The 20,891-nt window shown below is 43.9% G+C and overlaps 1 protein-coding gene across 1 annotated transcript in view; it reads left to right on the forward strand.

Annotated features, from left to right (window-relative positions):
* VPS13C (vacuolar protein sorting 13 homolog C) overlaps positions 1-20,891 on the forward strand; it is a 2,873,871-nt gene that overhangs the window by 1,479,837 nt on the left and 1,373,143 nt on the right. The window contains exon 48 of the mRNA XM_085648297.1: positions 10,222-10,391. Within this exon, the coding sequence (XP_085504423.1) occupies positions 10,222-10,391 (170 nt within the window). The remainder of the gene's footprint in view (positions 1-10,221; positions 10,392-20,891) is intronic.

Genomic DNA, 20,891 nt, shown 5'->3' on the forward strand with positions numbered 1-20,891 from the left:
CGGTCTCATCAGCAAACGCATTCCCACGTCCAACATCATCTGTGATTTTCCTGTGCGCACTGCATTTCATGATCGCAACTTGCAACGGTAGGGTCAGTGACTCAAGGAGATCATTCACCAACTTGCCATTCTGAATTTTAGCTCCATGCGACGTCAGAAACCCACGCTCTTTCCACAGTCGCCCAAAATTATGAGCCACGCCAAAGGCGTACTGGCTATCTGTGTAAATATTCACTCTCATTCCTTCAGACAATACGCATGCTCTTGTGAGGGCGATTAATTCTGCTGCTTGGGCTGAATTATGTGGCACTCGTGCAGTTTCCACGACCGTGTGTAAAGTCGTGATAGCATATGCAGCAGTCGTATCACCATTAGGGAGCTTGAAACACGAACCATCCACCCATAAAGTGCCATCACACTCAGTCAGGGGAGTATCTTTTAGATCTACTCTCCTTTTCGTCTCTTCTTCTGTTCTGAACAGACAGTCATGTTGCTCAATCTCATCTGAGTCTGCTGGAATTGGCAATAACGGAGCTGGATTCAGCGTACTGCATCTCTTTATGTGTATGTGATATGCTAACAGTGTAAGCTCATAGCCTGATAATCGCGCACTAGTCCAAGTGTTGTGTCTTGGTCCTATTTAATAATGTGTCTACAGCATGCGGAACCATAACAATCAATGTGTTGTCCATTACCAAACCAGCAGATTGTCGGATAGACATCGCTGCAGCAGCTGTCGCTCTCAGACAGCTTGGCAATGCCCTCGCTACAGGGTCCAAGGTGGATGAAAAATATGCGCATGGGCGCGGTCTGTCGCCAAAGGGCTGTGTTAACACTGACAACGCACATCCATCTTTCTCGTGAACATACAACGTAAAAGGTTTGCTGTAGTCAGGAGTACCCAACACAGGAGCTGAGCACAATGCATTGCGCAATTCCACAAAACTTTTCTGGCACTCTGCAGACCATGGGATAGGATCCGGTGTGTCTTTGCATGTTAAGGCTAACAAAGGTTTTGCCAACAGGGAAAAATTAGGAATCCAATGCCTACAGTATGAGGTAATGCCCAAGAAAGCACATACTTCTCTCTGTGTTCTTGGCACACTCAACTGTGCAATGGCTTGAATTCTTTCTGGGGTCAGTTTCCTTCCCTCCTTCGACAAGAGATGACCTAAGTAGGTCACTTCTTGTCGACAATATTGCAGCTTTGAGAGAGACACTTTATGATGGAAAGCAGATAAATGACGTAACAATGATAATGTGGCTTCTTTGCAGATCTTCTCAGTATCCGCGGCAATTAGTAAATCGTCCACGTACTGAATCAGAATAGCGCCACTAGGTAAAACAAGTGCATCAAGCTGCGCTTTCAAAGCCTGACTGTATATGGATGGACTCTCACAGTAGCCCTGGGGAGCGCGTTTGAAGCGGAAGCTTCGGCCTCCCAGACTAAAACCAAAAATATCTCTGCTCTCTTCTGCAATTGGGATGCTAAAGAAAGCATTCTTTAAATCGATCACTGAAAACCATGCAGCAGAGGCTGGAATCATCGTTAACAAGGCAGTTATATCGGGGACAACCGGAAACTGTGGCACAACAATCTTATTAACCTCTCTAAGATCAATCACAAATCTGTAAACAGGTGGCTGTGAAGGGTCCGTTCGTTTTAAGACAGGTAAAATCGGACTATTGCAAACGTTGCCTCTTGTCTCTTCAATCACACCCTTATTAATCAAGTCGCTGACAATCTCTAACAATGCTTTCTGGCCTTCATTAGAGATCTTGTACTGGGGAATACGTGGCAGTCTGACATTAGCCTTTAAAGTCACCACGTATGGCGGTATCTCCAAGAGGCCCACATCATTGGGACCAGTAGCCCAAAGGACATCCGGAAGGGATGACAATTCAGGCGGCATTGTATTTTTAGACAAGTACATCGGGGAAATCACTTTCCTACCTAATGTAAGTTGTACTCCCGACGGTGAACAATACAGTGTAGCATGCAATCTTTTTAACAAATCTAACCCTAGCAAATTTTCATTACAACCTGTTGTTAGGATCAGGGGTGCTTTCAGCTCGCAAGGTCCAATAGAAAGTGACATGGGACTAGAAATCGGGTTCCTAACTGGGGCGCCAGAAAAACCTACCGAAACATTTATATCGCCAGACAAAGGTGCGCCAGGGAGTTTTGAATGCATGATTGAACTCTTTGCAGCACCAGTGTCTAGCAGAAAGGGCTCCGTTACATTTGCTGTAGTTACCTTAACATACGGTCCACTCTGATCCACTGGCACTGAAACAACTCCCTCTCTCTGTCTACGACTATCCTAGTAGTCATTACTTTCTGCATCACCGTCCTCTGCATAATAATCATTATTATAATACTGAGCCGTATTACTAGTCGCGTTAGCTTGCTGGTCAAAACTATTGATGGTATTTTGAGGCGGCAGAGGACGCGCGTTCTGGGGAGCATTTCCACGCCCTCTGCCTCTAGGAGCTTGCTGACCACCCCTACCTCTTGCGCCATACGCATTACCGTTCCGCTGCATTAATTTAGGGCAACTATATTTAAAATGACCTTCCTCTTTACAGTATGAACATTGGTTGGGACCTACAGGGACACGTGGTTGATAATACCCATTCATTTGCTGACTGTTCTGAAATTGTTGGGGTTGGTGATAGACACCTTGGGGTTGCCTATAATTATTCTGACCTCCACGTGGCGGATAGGCCTGCTGCAAAAGGACCTTCATCTTTAGTTCCTTCGTTTTCTTTTCTGTTCTATCCTTTTCATCTTTATCTCTGTTCTCGTAATACTGTGCAGTAGCCAGTATTTGCGCTGAAGAGGAAACAGCCCAAGAACTTTCTGAATCTTTTAACTTTTTACACAGGTCAGGAAGTAGATTCTGCACAAACTTATCCACAAATAACCGTTGGCCACCCTCAGTACTCATATCTTGCCCACTGTGGTCAACAAACGTTTCTTCAAACCTAGTAAAGAAGTCTGACACTGTCTCATCTTTCTTCTGCTTGCATGCAGATAACTTGTCCCAATTTACGCGCATCGCGGGCATTATTGTCTTCATATATGTGATGATTCTACCAGGCAGTTCTGCCACTAAAGGCTCAGGTTTCGCACCACCCGTTTGTCTAGCATCAGCGGCGATGATGTTAGCCCATGTGTCTCCTAGTTCTGCAGCATGATCCGTATTACGTATGGATCCCCACAAGGGCTGTGGAACCACATTCCCAAACAGCATATCTACATCAGCCAGATTCATTACACAAGATTCTGCAGTCTGTGACAACTCCTTATAATAACCAGTAGGGTTTTTACGGGGATCAGGCAATGACTGCTTAAGTGCTAACACCTCAGATCTTTTCCATGGAACATGTACCCAAATACGCTGGAAATGTGCTACAACAGGTGGATTAGCATTTGCATCAGCGGGTCTCCAAACTGGGGGAACCTCACGCATCGGATATTGGCGTGCTTTTACCCTCTTTCCCACAGAAACATCAGGTTCAAACAACGACTGTTGACAATCATCATTCCTGAAGGACAATACAACCGCAACTGCTTTATCTACCTCGCGATCCACAATTATACCAGTTCCAAAGTCAAACCTCACTCTACACAACTCCTGCGGGCTCGGGTCTTTACCACTATCCTCCAATTCTTCACAGAGAATTTCGCACATTTTCTCAAACACATATCTCTGTTTTGGGGCATCCCACTGATGGAAAACGTTGACAACTGATTCCACATCATACAGTGAAGGGAAAACAATCCATCTACGCGCCATGCTATCTATTACCTTTTTCTCATCAGGGTTAGGCAATTGACTACGCAGTTGCTTACGCTGTAAACCAGGAGTCGCACCAGATGACTCAAAAAGAGGCGACATTAACGTAGTAACCACATTAGCTAAGCGCTGTCGCGCTGAAGGAGAAGCTGAGGCAAAAACAGGGGGATAAACAGAGGGGAGAAAAGAGGATGCAGAAACAGGTACTGGAGTGGTGCAAGGAAGAGTGTCAGGGGAGGCAGCTGCTGAATTAGACAAAGTCGCAGGAAGCGCGGGGGCAGTTGGAAACACAACTGGCGGCCCTTGAGAGGGCTGCACTATATGGACAAGAGCCGGCTGCGCAGCAGCTGGCGGTAGCGGCAAAGCTTGCTGTATATTAACTGGAGGTGGCATATTCACAAGCTGGGGAGGTGCCGTGACATTTTGAGCATACGGGGGTGGTGAACTCAACAAATGCGACATCAGGGGATCTTTCTCCTTTTCTTCTAGCTCATTCTGCTTAGAGTGCGGTAAAGCTGGGTAACATTTGTCAATCCCTAACTTACGCTGCCTGTGCAATTGCTCATTCATCTGCTCCTCCTCATTGTCTTTGAATTGTACAGCTGCTTGCATTACTGTCATACCTTTCTCTCTCTTATTCTTTTTCGCTAGCTTTATTTCCTTCTGTTTGGCTTCCTTTCGCCATAAGCGGAAAGAATCAAACATCGCCGGCCGGGCTTTCTTTTTAAACAATTTAATTTCCAAATTATCTAAAATATCGGTATCGAAACTACCATTTTGGGGCCATTTTAAAACACCGTCTTTTCTGGTGTAGTGGATCCATACTTTGTTATATGCAATGGGGCCTACGCCATGTTTTACATAGAGCTCATAAGTTGGAGTTCCAACCGGAGGAACCGGACATGATTCCTCCAGCTGGAAATCTCTTCCACAACCCAAACAAAATATTCTACCAAATATTCTAGAACCAGGCATCTTCACTCACTAGTCTAGATCCAAACGTCAAAGGATTATCGATTACGATAGTCTCGTGAATACACGAGTCCTCTGGCTTTGGCGTTTGCAAACTCCAAATTACCAAATCAAACGATCCCGAGGGATACCAAAACAAATGGGAGACGCTCCACTTATACTTAACTGAATATTGCTGATCGATGGCGTCACCAGAAGACTCTCTCGATTGTTTCGCTCTCTCAAAACTCGTCAAGGGTCCAAAACAGGTCGATTAATCAGGGCAGCAGTCCTTCGTAGCCGTCGGGACGCGGAGAACCTCGCAGAAAAGACTTTCGGACCACGTCGACATGCAGGGGTCGATGAAGAAGTGGCGGCCTTCCTCCGGAATTTCCACACGAAGCTCCTCACGAACCTCTGGCTTGGACTGGTACCGCTGAAATCGTCCCGAGTTGGGCGCCAAACTGAAGTACTTGGTATTTTAGACCCAGCGGTGCAGGGGCACACACCCTATGACTTCTGGGTTCACCCTGTTCCAGACCTACAGAAACACAGAGTCTTCTGGGTGAAGTCAAAGATCGTTTATTGGCTGCAGACCAATTACAGGTATCCTAGAAGTACAACAGCGTGTATGTTCTCAGGAGACTGCTGAAAATCATAGAAACGGACTTCGTCTTAAATACACTTTTCCCTGCCTCAAGCATACATTCCTAGGTTTTATGATACGGCAATATACAAGTGTACATTACAAAGAAAAGGCAGAGTCATGATGACCATCCCACATTCCAGTTCGGCCAGCCCACAATGATTTACACAGTAAGGTTCAGATCCCACATTTGATATCAATAGGCCCCAATAAAACACGGGCAGCTCCTGTTTTGGGAAACAGGTCATAAAGCAGGAACAGTCAGGTGTGAAAGAGATTAGCCGGAGGCTCGTGTAGAATGAAAGGGTTTTATGATGGGTCAAACCCTGATGCTAATCACAGGTGGACGGAGGAAGGGGAGCTCGTGAGACCAGTTTGACCTGGGGCAGCAGAGCCAGCTGCCCAGGTCACAGAGAAGTCACGGGAAAGCACATGTACTGTAAGGCCCGTTTCTGCTCCATTATAGCCTATGTGAGGGCAATGACAAGATGGCCACCGCTCTCAAAATGGAACCCGCGTAGTGAAGCAGAATAACGTGTACACAGTGCATTCATAGCTAGAACGATATATAAAGCACTCGTACATACCGCATTAATCATTTGCGGTTCGCCAATACCAGGATAGACAGGGGTAGGGCCCTGTCCCCTACGCGGTCAAAGAGATTAAAGTACGACAGGCCTTTATCCCTTCCCTTCGCGGTCAGTCAGTTCAAGTCCTGACGGACAACACTGCTGCGATGTGGTATGTGAACAAGCAGGGAAGAGTAGGGTCGTACCGTCTTTGCAGAGAGGCGTTGCGACTCTGGTCCTGGGCTCTGGACCATCGGATTTGCTTGATGGCAAATCATCTGGCCGCGGTTCTGAACGTGCTTGCGGACAGTCTCAGTCAGCAGTTCTCCCCCGACCACGAGTGGAGGCTTCATCCAGAGGTAGTCCGACACATCTTCCAGACGTGGGGGACTCCTCGGGTGGACCTGTTTGCCACTCACGAGAACGCGCAATGCCCGTCATTCGGCAGGCTCCAGTTTCTGGGGGAGGGAGCGCTGGGGGACGCATTTCAGTTGAGTTGGGGCTCGCAACTCCTTTACGCGTTTCCTCCCATACCCTTGATTCCTCTGGTTCTGAGGAAGTTGGCCAAGACCAGGCCCAAGTTATATTGATCGCCCCGGATTGGTCAAAAAGAGTGTGGTACACGGACCTTCTTCACCTCTCGTTGCACCCTCCGCTCCGTCTCCCTCTCAGGGCAGACTTCCTCTCTCAGATGGAGGGGCAAGTTCTACACCCCCACCTCCAGAGCCTGCACCTTCATGCCTGGAGATTGAACGGGGCAACTTGAATTCTTTTTCTCTCCCGCCTGACAAGGTGGACGTTATATTATCGGCCAGGCGACACTCCACTAAGTCTGTCTATTCATACAGGTGGTCTAAATTTGTTAAGTGGTACGGAGAGAAATCTATTGATCCCTTAAAAGCTCATCTATCTGATGTTCTTTGTTTTTCTCTTCATTTGGCCCAGCAGGGTTTTGCTGTGGCCACTGTTAAAGGGTATTTGCCGGCTTTGTCGGCATTTTTGTGTTTACCTGATCAGCCTTCTTTATTTAAGTCTCCTATAGTCTTAAGATTTATTAAGGGGCTGACAAACATGTTTCCTCCCACTCCTTTCATTATGCCCCAGTGGGACTTGAATTTGGTGTTAACTTTTTGTAATGGGTTCGTCATTCATTATGCATAGTTGTCCTTTAAGACTTTTAACTTTTAAAACTGTCATCCTGGTAGCTATCACCTCGGCCAGGAGGGTGAGTGAACTCCAGGCTTTGAGTTCAAAGCCTCCTTTTCTGACCATATATGCTGAAAGGATGGTACGTAGGACCAGGGCTGCTTTTCTGCCTAAGGTGGTGACTCCCTTCCACCTAGGTCAGTCCATTACCCTTCCTACTTTCTATCCTCCCCCTCACCCTTCCAAGGAGGAGGAGAGACTTCATCGTTTAGATCCAAAGAGGGCGATTAGCTTCTATTTGAACAGAACAAAGGACTTTCGTCAGGATGACCAGCTCTTTGTTGGATATGCTGGTCGTATGAAGGGCAAGGCGGTGCACAAGCGCACTTTATCACGATGGATCATCTTGTGCATCAAGATATGCTACTCCCTGGCTGGTAAGGAACCTCCTGTAGGCATTCGAGCTCATTCCACCAGGTCTAAATCTTCTACTTCAGCATTGTCTAGAGGTGTTCCTGTTTTAGACATCTGTAATGCCGCAACTTGGGCCTCCCTTCACACTTTCGCGAAGCATTACTGCTTAGATTCTGAAGTGAGGAGGGGCGGCCATTTTGCGCGCTGTTTTGCAGGACTTTTTGGTATAGAAGGGTGGACACCCTCCTCCGGGAGAGGTACTGCTGTGGGATTCTATTCATGAGGTGAGGAATCCACAGGCAGATGTATCCATGAGAAGAACAAGTTACTTACCTTCGGTAACGCTTTTTCTGGTGGATACAGTATCTGCCTGTGGATTCCTCACAGACCCACCCACCTCCCCGTTGTCCACCCTTTTATACCATAAAAGCTGAGGTTTTTAGTTTTTTTGACGTATTGTGTGTTCTCAAGTCTTTGTTACCTCTGTTTATTTACTATTGTCTTGTTTGAAGTGCAAGCTTTCTTCTCTCTTTATACAATGAGTGTATTTGTGTGACTTTTGTATACTATGTATACGTTGTCTCTGTCGGTCCACCCGTTTTGCCTCTGTGGCACGGAAAAAATGGGTGGAACTGACGTCATCCCGCTGACGTGGTCTTCTTATGGCTCCGGTGACGTCATGCGGAGCCGCGTGTGAAGCCATGACGCTGAGACAACCTCGTCGGCGCAGAGAGCTACGAAAAAATTCTGGAATGCTGGCGCAGAGGGGATATTCATGAGGTGAGGAATCCACAGGCAGATACTGTATCCACAAGAAAAAGCGTTACCGAAGGTAAGTAACTTGTTCTTCTTTGCTATATTATTCTCCATCTACGATTTCGAAATGGGCTGCTGGCAAAGGGACTAGGTGTCCCCGATGTGCTTTGTTTAGTGCAGACATGGTACATATGTTGCTACATGTAGTACCCTTATCCCTTTGAAAAAACGAAATCACAAGCTTTTTGTACTTGAAACTGGAGGTAAAAGTTTCTTTAACTCCAACTTTGATTCTATTAGGACTCCATGATTTGTGGGACCAACTAAATACTTCTGTCTTTCCATCTAAGACTGAGATGAAAATGAAATATTGGTCATTTGTGGAGGCTGAGGATGTTCGGAAGTCAGCCGCTGCCACGCTAACAAGTGATTATATGGACATTAAGTCATGCTTGGGTGTAGTGACAGTTCCTCTGCACTGAAAACTTTATTTTCAATTTCGTATAGGCAATCCATCCCTCAGGTCATTTACATCAGGCTGGAAGGGAGAAGGAGGTGGGACTTGTCCGATATGTGACCACCAGAAGGAAAGTGTAGCACATGTTATGTTTGCTTGCCCAGGCAACTTATCCCCCTGCCACAATTGGTGGCACCGATTTGTAGGTCATTAGGTGAACCGAACTACCATGACGCCTTCCACAGCTTTAGATCAGACTCTTCCATGCCAATGGTTATCTATATTGCAAACATTTTGGGTGCAATGTGGGTGCTATCCAAAAAAGCCCTAGGTTGCTCTCTCCCTTGATGACTTATATTTCTGCGTGTCCCATCTGGACTGTATTGGGGCAATCCTTTTACCATTTAAATTTCAATTATATGTTTCATTTTTATTAGTGCTTGTGTATAATCATATATATTTAATTTTTTATATGTTTTTAGGTACTATTGGATGTATTTATACTATTTTAGACACATGTCATCAGTGTGATGAATTTTACTTTTATGGGCCAGGTTGCCGAAAAAAAAGAGTTTTAAACTGAACTATTAGGAATTCAAAAAGAAGAAATGGTAGAGGACGCAGATTACTTTCTCAGTGTCTCAATGGCTATTTTTAGAATAACTATCGCCTCCGCATGGTTGGACTCTAACCCTCCATCGATTCAACACTGGCTGGCCAGGTTATTATCAGTTTATAATCTAGAAAAAGCTGTGTATGCTAGAAAAGGCATCTGGGTGCCTATAACCAAGTGGCTGAGGTGATCCTTTAACTTTGGGACCTTAGGTTTCCTGGAGGGGGCACATAAAACTTTTACTTTAGCACTATGCACTTTAAATTACATGAAAACAGGGTCCAATGGATCAGTTGATAAACTGAGATTTAAGATGTTTTAGTATATAAATGAAGTTAACTTTTTGTTATTTATTTGCTATATATGAAAAACTGAGAGGTTGTTGTTTGATACACTCAAGCGTGTGGGGGTAGGAGGGTGGGGGGATGTGTTGTATGTATTTATTGGAAATGTGCAATAAAACTGGTTAAAAAAAAAGAGAAAGGATAATGGAATTTTGAAGTTCATCTGCTAGGTGCAGGAACAGTTGGTATTTACCAGCATCTAACAGGGCAGTCTGTAATCAGCAGCTGAGAATAATCGCACTGCAGTAGCCAACCGTAACAGTGTGATTCTTATTTGTGGTGGGCATCTAGTTATCTAATATAAGTCTAAGTGACGTCATGCACTTGTGTAAAAGATGTAATGTATTAAATGTGATCAGTAGTTTATACCAATGCTTGCACAACTTGTGATGCTAATAATTATGGTACACTAAATTACATAGGCTTAAAGAACAACCTTGTGCATGCATGTTTTTACATTACCATTTAATTGTTAAATGGTATTTGAACGTCAAGCGTTAACAGCAATTTTTTGTGCTGCAGGTGGCTCCATCGTCAAAGAGAAGTGACAGTTTGCGCATTGGTGAGCTTAGACTACACCTGATGACTTCTTCAGGTAGCATGTACATGGATGGCTCAATGAACCTTAACACTAAACTTCAAACCTGCACGCTTGATGATCTCAGAGAAGGAATTATCAAAGCAACTTCAAGGTTAGTTTGAGAAGGTCATCTCATTTTTATGGATCAGTGTCAGACCCGACAGCCTTTGGTGTGGTCTTCCCCCAAACCTTTTTGTCTTCTCCCCTTCTGTTTGCTGAAATTCATTTCTGTATGCTTTATGACTATGCATTTTACCACTGCTAACTAATGGTAAAGTGTTTGTGCTCACTTTTTAAAACATGGTAAAATTGACCTACACCCATTTACTTATAAGTCCCTTGTAAAGTGGTACTACATGTAATCATGGCCTGTAAATAAGATGCTACTATTGGGCCTGCAGCATTTATTTTGCCACCCAATTAAGTCGCTCTATAAAATATATTTCAAGTCTGCCACTGCAGGCTGTTGCAGTTTTAAACTACCAGTTCGACCTGGCAAGATAAACCTTTTGCCAGGCCAGGCTCTTTAATACATATAAGTCACCGCTAAACAGCCCATAGGGCAGGGTGAAGTGTATTTAAAAAAAATTGGACATGTACTTTTAAGTTTTGTGTGTCCTGTTAGTGAAACATCCCAAATTTGTTTTTCTCTACTGTGAGACCTATCACTTGCATAGGATGACGTAGGGCTACATTATTACATTTAATAAGTGGTAACGTTTGATTGGGACACGTAGAAATGTCATGCTTGGTCCCACAAGAATTGTAATTTAAAGTCCTCTTAATTGTAAAGTCAGCTTGTAACGGTGCTTTATTACTTAAGCAGACTGAGGACAAATATTTGTAATCCTTGAACCTTGGCTTTATCATTTCACCATGATTTACCAATTTTAAGGAAACTTTTAGACAACTTCATCATGTCTGGGACTTAAAATACAATGTTCATTCTAAAGCATTGAAAAATACTAGACATTCATTGAAAATTATAAATACTCGTTGGAAATTATAAACATAAGACAATACAAAAATGATATCAATGTCTAAACAATCAAAGCATGTGTAGAGTTACACCTGTATACATATAATGAACTGTCGAGCACTCTCATCAAACCCTTTCACTGAAATTCTTTTTGAGAGATGCTCTCCATGGGGCAAGAAATTTGGGGCCTGTGGGGGTTAATGTTCAGGTTCCCTCAACAGTACATGTTACAATTGAATTAGTATCCCTCATGGACGAAAGAAGGTGCCAACGCGTTTCTAATCCCTGCTTTGGTCAAGGGATTTTCTTCAGGGCAGTAACACGGTGTAATCTGCAATTGATAAAAAGAGTGTTCAGTTTCTTATGCCTCTTCTCTTCACACTGGATTATGGAAGTCTTATTTGGTTATTTTTTTCCTGAATTCTTATCCGGGCCAATTCTCCTACCCGTTTGGTAAAATTGTCTTTTGATCATTATTTACAAGGTGTGGAGGCGATCTTTGAAATTGAACATATAGGGCCTCATGTAGGTAGCTAAATACCGGTCGGTAACGGCCGAAATTCGGTAAATATCCCGTTACCGACCGGTATTTAGCTATTTGAGATGTAGGAGGCATAATTCAGGATTCGGTAAATTACCGAATCGGTAAAATACCGAATCAGTAAATACCGAATCCTGAATGTAGGGAGCACTCTAAAGAGTGCAAATTAGTATTAAGAATTCGTTATTTACCACCAAATCCAGGTTGGTGATGAATAACGAATACCTTGCAAAAAGCAATATTTTGCAGATGTAAGAGTGCCATGTAGCAGACATACATGCCCTTACGGCATGTATGTGCGCCACATGTGCACACATGCAAGAATCAGGGGTGCAACAGGGTGTCAATGTGACACCCTGCCACCCTTGTATATGCTCCCCCCATTACCGAATCGGTATTTACCGAATTGGTAATGGTGACTGGCTTCCCATTGATTCCTCTGGGCCTCCAGGCCCATAGGAATCAATGGGAAGGTATGCCCCATTACCGAATCGGTAAATACCGATTCTTAATTACCGAATTTTCCCGATTCGGTAAAATTTACCGAATTATTACCTACATCACATTTACCGATTCATAAATACCGAATCGGCAAAATTCGGTATTTATGAATCGGTAAATGTGATGCTACCTACATATGGCCCATAATGTTTTACAATTCACAAATGTGACCATTGTTTGTAACTTTTGGGTAAACTAGACTTGCTGTTTTGCTTACTTTTATCATATTATAAGGTTCAGCCAGCCTGTTGTGGTCTTCAAGCTTATTTGGATAAAAGAAGAAATGCCAGTTCGTCGGTTGTTCGGTAGTTACGTAAGGTTTAGAAAAAGGAAGGAAGAAGCAACATTGTTTCATAGCGTCCGTTTTTTTTGTGGGCACACTGTCTAGTGTTGTAATTTATTGTGGAAGAACTTACTTGGCGTTAACACTTTATGGTCTCAAATTTTTCGTGTTTTGTGGTTTAGCGAGCCACTTGGGGTCTCCGTGCCTATTTATAAAGAGAGATGCCAGTTCAATAGTTGTTCGTTAGTTCGCTCGCATGCTGTGAACTGTTTGAAGAACAGACAAGAGGAAGAAACATTGTTTCACTGTGTTTCCGTCTTATACTGGTTGTGTTGCATGATTTATGAATGCTTACTAAAAGACTTACTTCACGTTGTCACATTGTTTCCTTAACTCTGAAGCTGATCTACACGAATTAAATCTTGCTTGGTGATTAGATCTGTAACAGGAGAAAATAAATTGTCGTTTGTACTGCCAGTAGTCTGTAGCTGCGTCTGTACAAATGGTTTTGATTTACACTTACTTGGAACGTTTTCGCTGAATACTTCAAATATCTTCTGTGCGCACTTACTCCTTATGGGTCACATGACTGGGTGCTACTGGTAATTGGCCATTGTATTTCTCCCAGACAGTGAAACAAAGGGGGACTTGGTATTGACAGGATGGGTGGGGAAGAACCGTACTGTGCCCCACTTACATTTCAAAGGGCTTCCTCCAGGACACTAACAAATAACTTGACCACAGCCTTTTGTCACCCTAAACCTCTTGGAGCCTTGGCAGTGGCAGGAAGGACATTTTCAGAACCAAATGTGGGGGAAAAGTTTAGACATTTCTCCTACTTCAAAGTCTTGCACCAGGTATAAATATTGGACCCTTAGACCAACTCTTCAGTTTGCTCCTAGAGCTGCAGAGGACACTGTGAAGGACTGCCTTGTAATCCAGAGGACTGCCTTGATGCTTAAGGCCTGCTCTGTACCTCAGAGGACTGCCCTGCTGCTACCAGAGGACTGCCCTGCTTCTTGCAGTTTGCTTTGTACCCTCAGAGGACTCCCCTGCTGCTTTAGGCTTGCTTTGCTTTATAAACCCAGGACTACCAGAGTGACTCCAAAGGCTAGTTGGCTGGCCTTCTGTTTTGAGCTACAGGGACAGAACAAGCTCTAGAAACCTCTAACCCTGCACTTGGTCCCTGCCTGAAGTGGGTCCTTTCCTCCATGCATGGTGCCCAGCACTTGACCCTTGGAACTAGTGCTAGAGGTGCCCAAACCGCCACAACTTGGTACTTTTCCATCTAGAAGTGGGGTGAGAACGGATTAGAGACTGGAACCTACCTACTCGTCAATCCACCCGAGCTGCATCGCCGGTCGGCCTGCCTTACAGTAGCTTTTGATACTTTGTTCTTCTCTGCAGAAGCAAATTCTGTTCAGCTTCTCCTCTCAGAAAGGGTATCTGGTCTTGGGGAGCCAATGTGGCTACAGCCTGCATCTTCTTTCCGCTGGAGAAAAGTGACAAAGTTAGAATGTAGAACTCTTCTCCACAACCTGGTTCAGCTATGACTTCAGATTCCGCTTGAAGAGAAAGGGCGGTAGCTCTTTGGCCTACTTGGCGGCCATGGCTTAGAACTCACTCCCTCTTGATCTGCTCAGTCTGCAGAATTCTACCCAATTTAGGAAGAAACTTAAAACCTTCCTTTTTCAAAGATTTTTTTTTTTGTTATCAGCTTTTTTTTGTGTTCTCTTTCCCTCTGCTGTATCTTGGGCTCGCGCCGGGACACACTATTGAGTAGCTGTGCGTGTTACAAAATCATAAACATAAACATGACGTCTCCTCCTTGAACATCGCTGGCTGCCTTGCCTGCTGAACTTTAACTTCTCAGGATCTTTTCTTCAAAATGGCATCTAAGTCCAAAGGTAATCCAAGGACCCGTCCCAATCCACCCAATGTATCTGAACTGTGTTCATCACAGTCAGCCATAACTTTTGACTTTGCCCCGGTCTCTTGTGGCTAGATACCTGCGGTTGGAACTGTGATATTTTAGGGGCTATTTTTCTCTAATACTTTAAAAATTCATAACTCAAGTTCTACTAATTGGATTTAATTTGTCTTGGTGTCACTTTTTAAATTATATTTTACTTTATTTTTCTAAATTGGTGTGGAATTTATCTTGAGTTGCATTTTCACTTTATTACGGTTTGTGTGCTGCATACATACTTATAAAGTGCTTACAAATTAAGCCTGACTGCTTTTGTGCCCAGCTATCAGAATACTAAACACAGGTTAAATTAGTGACTTTTGTGGTTCACCCTGACAAGAATTGTGGTTGTTGCTTGTGAAGGGTCTTCATTACCAACCCAATCAAAATTCCAATTTATTACTTTCAGTGTATTGTTTTTAATTATGAAAACAAACCACAAAAGCAGCTGTGCATACTATATATCTAAGGGAAACTTAGAGGTTCTATATAAAGAAATCTATATTTAAATACATGCACCAACTACACATTTTAAAAAATGTATTCAGAATTGAAGGTAACAAAACTATGTAAACAGACCATAAATGCTAGTTTTGCCCATGTGTATTTGATTGCATTGTTAACCTCCTGCCTATCTACTCGTATCTAGTTAATTTCTAAGCATTAGCAATCCCTCGTCTTACCTAATTGTTGGACACCTGTGCTTGGCTCTCAGGACAAGATTATGTTGCAGTTGCATTAATCTCTTGTAAGGCTTGAGTACATCTTACTTCTATGGCTTCGTAGATCATAATTAAACCTCATATTTATAGAGACCATCTTTGCGAAGCATGCTGTATTAGGGTATGTTTTAGAAGTGATGTGGAAGCCCCGCCCATATTTTTCATTGGCTGGTGTCATCGTCTATGGTAATGCTGTCTTCCGATTGATAATGAGGCTTCTTAGTCACTCCTTGTTACCGCCCTGTCTCCTTTTGGGACCGTAGGTTGCGTTGCACCACACCACCCACTGTAGATAGTTTTTTAGTCACCTGGTCCTGAGGAATCGCCAACTGATCACTTTGTGACATTCTGAGGCGAGAAACATGTTGACCATCTGGGGGTAGAGCTAATTTTTGTCACATTAAAACAAAATAGTCGCCCCCCTCTCTTCCCTTTTTAGTCAGGATTCCCTTACCTGTTTTAATCCACACACCACATCTACACGCCTCTAGGCCCCTCACACCCACGGCACCTATACGGCAGGGAACTAAAGATCTCCGAAAAAGAGCCCCTTTATGGGTGCCCGTCGAGCGTTGCAGCGCCGGCCCGACGAGGAGCAGACCCATATGATGAAGCATGACACCTAGCGTGCTGTGTGTGTGAGGGTCCTAGTTCCGACAGGAGGTATCCCCCACCTCCTCACTGCCTTGAGTACACACCAGGTGGCCAACTTGCCACCAAGGAACTCCGTACCTTTCATTGTCTTCTAGCTTAACTCAGGGCAAGTACGTTGGACCTCTATTAAGCCCTAGCTGTTGATTCCTTTTGGGACCGCCCATCAGGACTGGATCTTTTACTTGCAGCGTTAGACTGTCTCCTTCATTAGTCAATAAGCACTCTTATTTGTTCATTCGGCTTTGGCAATGGCGGCCGGGAAGAGCGTTTCAAATATAAACAAGCGGCTTTGTGCAATGGCAATAGTTTGTTTACTTTTGTGTGACAGCAGGGGTTAGGAAGTGAGGTTCAAATGTCTAAATAAAGAACACCAGACAATGACAGGTGCAACGTGATGGATTTGTAGAAGGGAAAAGACACAACAGCTGCTTCTCTGAGGGAGGCAGGTGTCTGGTCCAGCAACTCACACTGTGGCAGGTGATCGATTACTCAGTGTTGTGAGGTAAAAGTGCAGTAATGGAAAACACACAGGGGAGACTGTCCGAAATATTGTGGTACGCACGTCATATTTGAGTGTTAGTGGAAAAAAATGCCTTTCTGCCAAAAAGGTAATTCCGGAAACCTATTCACAATGCCGTTGAACCCCTGTGACGCTTTATGGACAGCACAGCTTGGGTCGAAGTTTTTACTTACGAAGAACGTCAGAGCTGTGAAACCTCACTCTAAAACTCCCTGCTGAGAGAGCACGGGTCAATTTGTCTCGACTTGTGAGGTGTTCGATTAGAAACACGCACATCGGAGATGCAGAGTTTGCAGCTACTTCCGCCTAATAACATAGCGCCCACTCAGGGATATTTATGAAAGTGCCACCCCGGATCTGGAAATCTGTTCAGGACAGGCACCCGCAATAAAACTCCCAAACTTCAGGAGTTCTGGTTTGATAGTTGAACAGAAACACTTCCGGCGTGACTGCACATATATTCTGCAGGTGCAGTTGCAGCTAACTTTTATGGAGCAATTCTTCATTTAAAAAATAATTTCCTTTACCAGGGGCTGACAGGGGCATAAAATAGTCCTGGGCACCGTAATTAAAAGCGGCTCACCACCTGAATTAGATAACTAAACAAGTATTTATTTATGTGTTTTGAAAAGCTGCAAGCGGTGCGTAAACACGCACTTTGGACTTCTAGTCCTTGCTTACGAGAAGCGAGGCTAGCAGTAAGAGAGGCACAGTTATTGCCAGCCTTGCATCTCGTCAGCAAAAATTATAAGTACAAAGTGTGCCCTCGCAGGTTTTCAAAACACAAATAAAATACATTGTCATTTGCAAAGCCAATAGCTCAAACTCTCGCAAATCCAAGACCTATTGCATTGCAAATGCTTGTTTATTTCAACTCTCTGTACCATTTGTATTGAGTTTTCTGATCTACCACACTGAGCACTGTGCCCTCCACATTATACATGTTTCATGATGTCAGCAGTCAAAATGTAGTAAAGTTTTGTTTGTTTGGTGGTCCCTTGTCTTTACTGCTGTGCTTTACCTGACTACATTTATTGTTTTGCTCATCAATATTATAGATTCATGCCCATGCTAGTTCGAATTTCTGAAGTTGTTTTTTTTTTATTAGGGAAACCGTTGTAGGGTATTCTAACATGGTGATGATAACAGCATGCTTACTTCTTGCAACATGTCTTGTCCTGGAAAGAGTTAGTCAGAACGCTGACACTTTGGATTAGGAAAGTCATAGGTGGGCTACCCTGCATATTTTCCACATATGAGATGTAAGAAGAGCCATGCTAACTCTCTAATTCAGGTTCTGTCCCTACTCAAACACCTATGTCTGCACCTAAATAAAGCCGATGTTTCTTGGCAATGTTGAGTCTATTGGCTAAGCACATAGAAGATCTGGAGCTAAAGAAGTTTTGCCTATCCAGAATGACTTCCCATGAACAACAGCAGAGGATTGAGGGTTTCTGAGAATGAAGCTCACAGTTTCAAATGGAATTATAACTGCTAGAGCTGCTAGAATTGCTTTAAGATGTGATAGCCTATATGCAGGAGATTCTGAGTTTTCAGGATTCTGTTCAGCCACCTACATCAAGAAATGGTTTATTTTCTCATGTTAGACATTTTTCTCGAATGATCTCTCTATCCACAATTAAAGTTGAGATTTGTTGCGGAGGCAATGAAATGAGCCAAAGAAAGTGTTAATTCAGAGGTTCATCATGAAAATGTATCCTTTGTATGTGATATTCGCTCCCACAGATCCTTACTTGAACTCCTTTCTAGCAGTAGCAGCCTGTCCCCTGACAAAATGGGGGGGGTCGAGCCGGGCTGGGACAGAGGAGGGAGGCGGGGAGGGTTTGGGGGAAACCAAAATAAACTTACCTTGTGGCCACGCCGTCTCCAACAAATTGCTTTGTTCGTCTTCTGATCCAGGGCACAGGCTCCCAGCCTGCCCTCCGGCCAATCCCTAAGCTGCTCTCGCATGAGATTGTCCGGAGTGTCGGAAACTTGCGCTCCCAGGCAATCTGGGAGCCTGTCCCTGCTCTCTCCAGCCCCAGCAGCACAGCTGGGGCTGGAGAGAGCTTCACTGCGCATGAGGGGTTTGGCCGGCCTGAGACGGCCGGCCAAACACCTCATGCGCCGTGAAGGGAGTGCCCACTACTCCCCCACTAGCAGTGTCATCCCTTGGACCCGCCCCAAAATTCGTCAGAGTCTTGGGGGCGGATCCAGGGGATTAAAATAAAATGATAATAAAACAGAGTTGAAACCCGTTTTATTTTCTGCTGATGGCGGAGGGTGGCACTCCTTCGCCCTAATAGAGCAGCTGCCCCTGCTTTCTAGGTGCCTTACTAGATCTATCTGAAAATTCGTTTTTAGCCATCTCCATTTACCAACACTAGGGGGCACTATTCAGAGTCATCTGCATCATCCTGTGGCTCCACTGGTAGTGAGGCATTGACTGCAAATATGACACCACGCATGCTGGTGATTTCATTTAGTTTTTCCATGCCTCCATGGACATAGGAACCAGTGCCATTGCTAGTCTCACAGGGATTTTCATCGTTTTTCTTCTTAAATGTTTGTCAACATAACTCATGAAGTCTAATGACTTTAGCCTTCTAATACGTGTTGGCAACACATGTTGGCAATCATTCTCCCTATATTTGGTGCCTCGGTAATTAGCATAAGCCTTTCATCATTATGTAGCAGATGCATCTGTAGACTCTGAGGGAAGTACAAGCTTCAGTCAAGAAGTCCAAGACTATTTCTATCTTCGAAGCCAGATTTCTTTCCCCAGCAGGGCTGATATCAGTTCTCCTTCCTCTGAGAAGAGACACAAAAATACATGGCAAGAAAGAAACCTAGAGAAAGATCACTTATCCTGTTCGTCTGATACTGACCCCTCTTTCACCCTTTTTGGCTCTCAAACCCTTGATTTTGCCTGTACTGAAGTCAGTTCTGCTTATGGACGTAGACTTGTAACGAACGAGGATGTTGTTACCAGCATCATTGGGATCCTTCTCTTTTGCATCTTCTCTGAATATCAGAGTTTTCCGATTGCTAGGCAAAAGGCTGAGACGTACTTGGAGAAAAAGATTCACCAACTACATAAGGCTCCTAGAAAAGTCTTTAAAAAAGATGCATGTTTTGTTTCAGTTTTCACTGCTGGGGCATCCTGTTTACAATACAGGAGTTTTGGTCTCTTCATTTACATGCTATGAAACCACCCCTTATCAAGGGGGTGCCCAAAAACCATCAAAAATCCAGTCCCCAAGTGTGGCATTTCTTCACATTGAACTTATGGAATAATACATCCATATAAACGATCTTCTTTTTTCATTGATCATCCTTCACATTATCCATGTGTTCTTTTACCAAAAGAGACATCATCTATGTGCTAACCTACACCGATACCACACAATAATGGCCCTGAGGAAGTTGTTTCAGACACATGTGTTGGCTCTGCTGTTTCCATCTTACAAAGCTCCTTCTTTCAGTATATTAGATCATGTGTATCAATAATGAAATTGAAATTTTGTTCAATTAAGTAAATGTCTTGTTGTATGTTCAATACTGAAAACAACAGAATATTGTGAGGAACCGGTCGCATTCAATGAGACTGGTAATGAACAAGTCTCTTTTTGTTCTAACAACATTGATAACATCTGTATTTTCTGTGTGATGCAGATTCTTATAGCATCCCTCGCAGTTGCTCCCTTTCATCGAAGCTGTTCTGGACACAGTGCAGTTTTGGGCTTACCCTTCTGAATGGTGAGTCCAGGATATGTGGGCTATCAGTCCTATATTTAGCCTGTATACTAGATTTTGTGAGACTGACTCTGAGACTGTTGGGCCTCATGGTCTCCTGCATCCTGTTAGTGACACATGCCCATTGGGGTAAGTGGGCTCTGCAGTGGGTCCTGAAGTTCCAGTGGATGCAACATCAGGGGAACTCCTCCAACCTGGTCCAGATCTCGGAAGGAACTGCAAAAGCCATGCAGTGATGGCTGACAAGCCTTGATTGTTTCAGCAGCAGACAGATGTTAGTCCTTCAGTCAGCCAAGCAACATCATTCTTATACTGAGACCACAAAATCACTAGGAACTACAATCTCAAACAATTAAATCATATCAGTCCATTTCAAAATAATAGTTAGCCTATGAACCTCCTTATACCACTTTTAAGGTTCCTCTCACAATTTTGGCAAATGTGTTGTAAAAGCACATGGATCACCTCTAGTCCAAGGCACATGTACATAATTCCCTTCATGTACTTCTCTTAGTGGAAATTCTGAACCTGTCCCTATTTCTGAATCACAAGTTTACCCGTTTGCTTTCTTTCCTGTCTCTAAAGCTATCTTTTTATTAGCATTTCCTCTCTTCCACCTTTCTCTTTCAGTGCCAGGAAGATGGAAGGAAGCAGTGGTCCTTCCGCTACCCAAGAAACCGCACATAG

This window comes from Triturus cristatus, chromosome 3_2, assembly GCF_964204655.1.
Source record: "Triturus cristatus chromosome 3_2, aTriCri1.1, whole genome shotgun sequence".
In the NCBI taxonomy this organism is placed as follows: domain Eukaryota; kingdom Metazoa; phylum Chordata; class Amphibia; order Caudata; family Salamandridae; genus Triturus; species Triturus cristatus.